Below are 6,000 nucleotides of genomic sequence, written 5' to 3' on the forward strand. Positions count from 1 at the left end.
TAACCTATGGTACTTTAACAGATACACAGTACTAGATAAGACATTTTCTCCAACGAAGTTGCTAAGAATATTATACAACTCGTCCAACTAATTTGCCGACCAATAATGCGTTTACAGCCTGAGCCTACACTTCGTCTAATTAAAACGAACAACAAAGGGAAGGTTTGTAAGGAATGGAAACCCTGAAGATCAAAAGAAAGAAGGGGAAGAAGTAATAAATATATCCTTCATTCAGAAAGATGATAATATTCATCAGCCATATATTACAAACAGCAAGCTCTTTGGCATTTCAAAGAAGGGGAAAAATCAGGCAACCGACCAACAAAAAGATAAATGATGACACGGTTTGCTTGAGCAACTAATCATATAAAAGAAAGAACATTTTCTACTCGAGGCAATCACCGCGAAGTCAATTTTTTTTATTCTTATTTTAGCTCCACTAATTTCTTATACCCTCCATGCATAAAACAGGATAAAATAATCGTGAAAGCTCGTGAGATTTTTCGCTCAAAAGGATTTAAACGCACCATGTTACGGAACACTTCTGATCCCATTGAAAAGAAAACTTGCTACTGCTTCTTAAGCGCGTTCATTTTGTCCCTAAGATAGTAAAGCTTAGCCCTGCGCACTTTCTTCTTCTCCAACACCTTAATCTCTTTTATGTTCGGTGAGTATCTGCCATGCACAAACCACTTATTTTAGTCAGAAGCACAAAGCTATCAGAGGCGAGTATCATTTAAAGAAACAACCATATAGAGAAAGACCATACATATATATATTCATATTAATACATAACCTTTAATAAGTATTGTTCACCAATCACCATATACATTTTACTTGTATCTAGGGGTGAAGGGGAAACCGAAATCCCTAAAAGCCAAAATAAACTGACTGAAACCACTGTCAGTTCACTTTAATATCGGTTTGGATCGATGGATGACTTTGTTTCCAGTTTAAAAAACCAATTATAATTGATCGGTTCCGAGTTTGGCTAGAGCCTAGAGCAAAGTGAACTTGCGATTCGCTTGGAGACCAAACTTCACTAAAGAGATGGGAACCGGTGGGCCAAACCAAGCATACCGTTAGTAATCGGTTCGGTGAATATCTTTTAGCAGTTCCACGCAGTTCTTCAATTTCTTCAAAAATTCTAGTGGTTCGGCTTCAGTTTGACACTCAAGCTGAGCCAAACCGAACTGATAACACCCTCTTGTACCAGTATTTTTTTTTTTTTATTGTATTAGCAAGTGGTCAAACTAGCTTGCACACATTTCAACTATTCTCACAAAATATCTCCACTCCACGACATTTAATTGCCAAGGTAATTCATAGAATACTAAAGTTTAGGAAATAGTTTTTAGAATACTATATTCTACATTTAATAGACCAACTCATAGACCTAGTGGCCTATATATTTATATGAAATATGTACACGAACTTTCAAACTTGACATGTGAACACCCCTCCCACCAAATCCGTCCGGCTCAATTTCTCTCCGAATTTAATGAAGACTCAAATTCATAAAGATTTGCACCTTAAGTTTAATGATTTGTATTAAATTCTTAAGAAACACAAAGACATGTCAATTTCTAAAAAATAGAACATATACATGTTGCAGACACGTTTTTTAAAATAAAATACGTGAAGTATTGACACTTCTTAATAGACAATATACCTAAATTTATCATAAAAACATAAAAAGTTAAGTCATTTAATGATATTGAAAATTTAAAAGATATAGAAAGTTTAGTTGGCAGTGACCAGAGAGAAAAAGTCGTCCTAATAACTTAGGATGGGTCAATAATTCATTATTTATGGATAAAGTCTACCACCCCCCATTTTTAGGTTAAATACTTTTGAAAGACTTGTCCAAAATTAGGATAATAATAATAATAATAATCTTGACACATTTTTTAGTGTCCCAGATACGTGTCCGTTGAATGTCTAGATGTATCCGGGTCCTTTTTCCCAGATACACAATTCTTCTGTTCTTCATCACAAACGTGAGCAGGGACAAAGACGATGAAATTGGGAACGTAAATTTTGCAGAAAATAATTATAGCAAAAAATCAGTAATACTTACAGAGGGAAGAGGGATTCGATCCCAACACCAGCAACTACCCTCCTTATTCTAAAAGTTGAGTTTAGACCGGCATTTCGTCTGGCTATCACGATACCTTTCAATGTTGAGATACGTCGCTTGTTCTCAGGTACTTCCTGTTCAAAAGCCAAAAGCTGTTCGATAAAATCATCTGACAACAAAAGCCAAAATCTGTTTGATAAACTCATCTACAACTGCCTTTAGGAATAAAAACCGTCTGCAAGTAATGAAACAACATGATATGATTTGACTCAAATGAACTATACCCCTTTTTTATATAGACAACGACTTTCATAGAGAAAAAAAAAAGAAGGAAGAATGCAAGTAATGAACTCTACCACTTTGAGCTGCACAATATAGCCTGGCTTTATATCTGGAATTTCTCTATGTGCTTTTACCTCCTCAACAGCTTCCTTGTCTAAAATCTGTGAGTAGAAGAAAATAATATATTGAAAGCAGACAGAAGGGAAGATGAAATGAAAGTACTTCTTTTCCAACAATACTCAGAAATGTGAATACCTGCATTATGTGTCTTGACGTTTTATCAAGTCTCTTAAATTTGATGCGAGGGGGTATAACAGAATCAACTGCAGGGGATCCCAGTAGAGCTGATCCCATCGAGCTTGTCGTAGCAATGCCCCTACTAGAAAAAGGAGCTGCAATTTCTGCCAACTGAAAAAAATGTGGCCTAGAACTTTGGATTACTGAAAAAGTTGAAGATGCATGTTTTCTCAAAGCCACAAATTCCATTTGAGAGCTCATATTTTTCTGCTAAATATTGATATAAATTGTTACTAAGTCATACGTTACAAAATAGACTCTTAATGAATAGATATTGCTTCCAATAAGTACCCAAAAACCAATAGCAAGCTAATTTTCAGCAACATTGAAAGAAAACATTCATGTATGGTCTTCCTCAACGAGTACCCATAAACACAGTTTCTGAAAAAATTTCTCATGAGGATAGTTGACAGTTTTTTCTAATTTTCAGCAACATTGAAAGAAAAGAGGTAGATAAGAGGAAGATAACCAATCTACATAAATGCCAAGGAAATTACAGAAAGGCACCAATTATCAAGGATCATAGAAGAAAAGGACTATAACCACATTGTTTTCCTAGAAAAGTTACATCAGCTTGATGCAAGCTAAATAGGTGGTTCTCTACACTTATTATGTTGAGAGGAAAATAGGATACATAATAAATAAGAGTCTGAGACAGGACAACATTTGTGAAGTTTATGGTTTTTTATTTTATTTTTTTGACACAAAAACCTTACATTGAAAAAATAAAGGAATAAAAGGAAAAAAAAAGCTCCTGAGAAACAAGAGAGCAACGCTAACTCCAAAAATAATCCAATCCAAGAGAACAAGATCAATATCGTAATTACAAAACAATCTAGTGACTGAAACTCAAATGGAAGCATTAGACCTCAGTCCTCACCAAAAACCAAACTTCCTCTCTAGATTTCTCCACATCCCTAAAAACTCTACTATTTCACTCCAACCAAATACTCCACAAAATAGCATAGAAGCTTGCTTACCACAACACTTTTCTACCGAAAAGGGGAATCCAAAATCACTTTCCCTCCAACAACGAACACCCATCCCCCCACTAAGCCCCCCAAAAAGAATTGCCACCTGAAAGGTAGTTCGTGAGCAGGCACTCCCACAGGTACACCAAATGGCTCAGATCCATAATTAAATTCAAGAGCCAGTTCTAGCTCATATATTCACGCTCTATGTTACTTTATAGAATAAGACGTTGATGGAGCCCGAAAATGGAAGATGAAGATTGAAAAAGAATGTTCTTATTCGATATAGGTATTAGAGGAATTACAAGAACAGAAATGGAACGAAATCGAATTGATGGAGAAATCAATTCGAGAAATCAAGAATAAACTCCCTCCTCTCTGTTATCCTTTCTCTCAAGGATGAAACAGAAATTCTAATCTAAAGATATCTAACTTTCCCTCCCGTTTTGAACATCTAATTACAATAAATAAAACTCTAATTAACTTGGGTCCCATTGTGGTCCCCTTTGACACATGCTATTCCCTTCTTTCCCCTTCTACTGTATTGTAAAACAATAGGTGGTCTAACAGACGTTCGGCACACATCAAGTCTGGTCAGTATTAGAGGCATGTTCATAACATACATAATTGATCATATACTATACATATTACCCTCTCCCCTACCACCAATCAAGTGTTGGCCAATACCGATATCACGAGATTAACTTGTCACACTACTTATGAACTAAAACATTAAGCACAAATGAATTCATAAAAGCTTGCAATTTGAACTAGACTAAATGTCATTAATTATATATGCAGTATAAACCAAAGTGAATTGACTGAATAGTTATAGAACCTTCAAAAACAACACAAGAATGAAACATACTAGTAATCGACCATAAGATGAAAGATAGTTAAACGAACAGAAATACATACGAATGCTTCCGGATATTGATTGCCCGACCACGAGAAAGACCTCCAGAGGGAACCACTCAAAGACCCATATGACTTCCCAAAAAGACAAGGAATAGTAAAACTGTTTTCCATCAACATTGGGGCCGAGCAGCTACAGCTAGCATCCCCATTCAGAGGATAACCTCTAATCAATTTGAAATGTGCATCAGGACTTTGCCTTCGCACCAATTGATTAATTCTGCGAAAACCTTGCATTTTCGCACAAGATTTCCAGCTGCATTATTATACACAGAAACTTCATGACCGTTGAGTAATATAAAACAATATCCATAGAATTGTTACAAAACAAGCAGGTTAGAGGAAACATGATGGAAGTGAAGCAGCGTATAAATAATGTAGCTTAAATATACATTGCACTGATTAAGATTTCTGGAAATGTCAGATTAAAACGAAACCAGAAAAGAAAAAAAAAAGAGTAGAGCACTGGACGATTGATTCACGTCCGAATAAGATCAGCCAAATACAAACCACGTTTCAATTTTGTTAATAAAAAAAAGTGAAAAAACTCCTCCATTGTTTCATTAGACAAGTCCAAACTCATGTGTTTTCAAGTGAAAAAAGACGTAGATGAAGATTACGAGAATACCAGTCACAACAAAGGAGTAAGAAATCAGTGCAAAACCGCTGGGAAAGAGGGTTAGGTGGCACAAGTTTAAGAGAGACGACGGCGGCGGCGAAACCAATCTGCTGAAACAGAGGAGGAGACGGCGTGAAGATGAAGACGAAGAAGATGATGAAAGAGTTCTTTTGATTTTATGAAATGGTTTAGGGTTTTCGCTTTCTTTTATTGATTATATTTATTTTACAACAGTGTGCTCCTGCTCCCCGAGAAAAAAATAAATAAATGTAATAAATTTAGATTGTTATAAAATAAAAAACAAACAAACTAAAGAAGAAATTGCCAAAAATAGGTTAAAAAAAGAGATTTAAATGAATTTTGGGACAAGTTTTCAAAAGAAAGACTTTTAGGACAATTTGGGTGTAAATGGACAAAAATGTCCTTCCTTTCCTTTCCCTCTTCCACGTTTGCTTTCCCTTCTCTCCACGATCGATTCCTTCTCTTTCGCGTATAGTTCCCTTTCCCTTCTCTTTTCTTTCGCGTAGAACACCTGGACCTACTCCGGCCATCGTCTCTTGCCCATCGTCACTTGCCCATCGTCGCTTGCCCATCGTCGCTTGCCCATTGTCGTTTGCCCTTCGTCGGTCGTTGTTCAGTGCATTTCGTCGCTCCTATTCGGACCATTCAATCAACTTCGAGCGTTTTCTCTTATTTAGATGAGTTTCATGTTTAACCGATTTTCAATTTATCTGCTGTAAGTAAATGTTTGGTTGGGGTATTTGGTGCTATTTTCATCCGTAATTGTCTGGTTTTTGTAATTGGACTTATTTGCCGTAAATTAGTTTAGTCAAAGT

The 6,000-nt window shown here is 36.0% G+C and overlaps 1 protein-coding gene across 3 annotated transcripts; it reads right to left on the reverse strand.

Moving 5' to 3' along the window:
• Positions 1-212: 212 nt before the first annotated feature.
• LOC103500938 (50S ribosomal protein L19-2, chloroplastic-like) lies at positions 213-5,362 on the reverse strand. 3 transcript variants are annotated; one of them, XM_008464404.3, is made up of 6 exons: positions 5,174-5,362; positions 4,549-4,801; positions 2,618-2,869; positions 2,437-2,523; positions 2,081-2,214; positions 213-675 (listed from the first exon to the last, which is right to left on the reverse strand). In XM_008464404.3, exons 2-6 carry the CDS (start codon positions 4,780-4,782, stop codon positions 570-572), a joined length of 813 nt encoding a protein of 270 aa, XP_008462626.1. In that variant the 5' UTR covers positions 4,783-4,801; positions 5,174-5,362; the 3' UTR covers positions 213-569. The 3 variants fall into 3 exon arrangements, with proteins under 3 accessions (XP_008462626.1, XP_008462642.1, XP_008462635.1); XM_008464420.3 differs by having other exon boundaries at positions 2,618-2,770; positions 5,174-5,361; XM_008464413.3 differs by having other exon boundaries at positions 2,618-2,866; positions 5,174-5,361.
• Positions 5,363-6,000: the final 638 nt, after the last annotated feature.

Source organism: Cucumis melo, chromosome 12 (genome assembly GCF_025177605.1).
Source record: "Cucumis melo cultivar AY chromosome 12, USDA_Cmelo_AY_1.0, whole genome shotgun sequence".
NCBI lineage: Eukaryota > Viridiplantae > Streptophyta > Magnoliopsida > Cucurbitales > Cucurbitaceae > Cucumis > Cucumis melo.

Bases quoted from the DNA above. Each gene is read 5' to 3' on its own strand.
- LOC103500938 (XM_008464404.3), bottom strand. From the start codon at position 4,782: ATGCAAGGTTTTCGCAGAATTAATCAATTGGTGCGAAGGCAAAGTCCT. The intron at 2,215-2,436 runs GTAGAGTTCATT...GCTTTTGAACAG, and splicing joins ATATTGTGCAGCTCAAAGTG to GAAGTACCTGAGAACAAGCG. The intron at 676-2,080 runs GTAAGTATTACT...TGTGCATGGCAG, and splicing joins ATCGAATCCCTCTTCCCTCT to ATACTCACCGAACATAAAAG.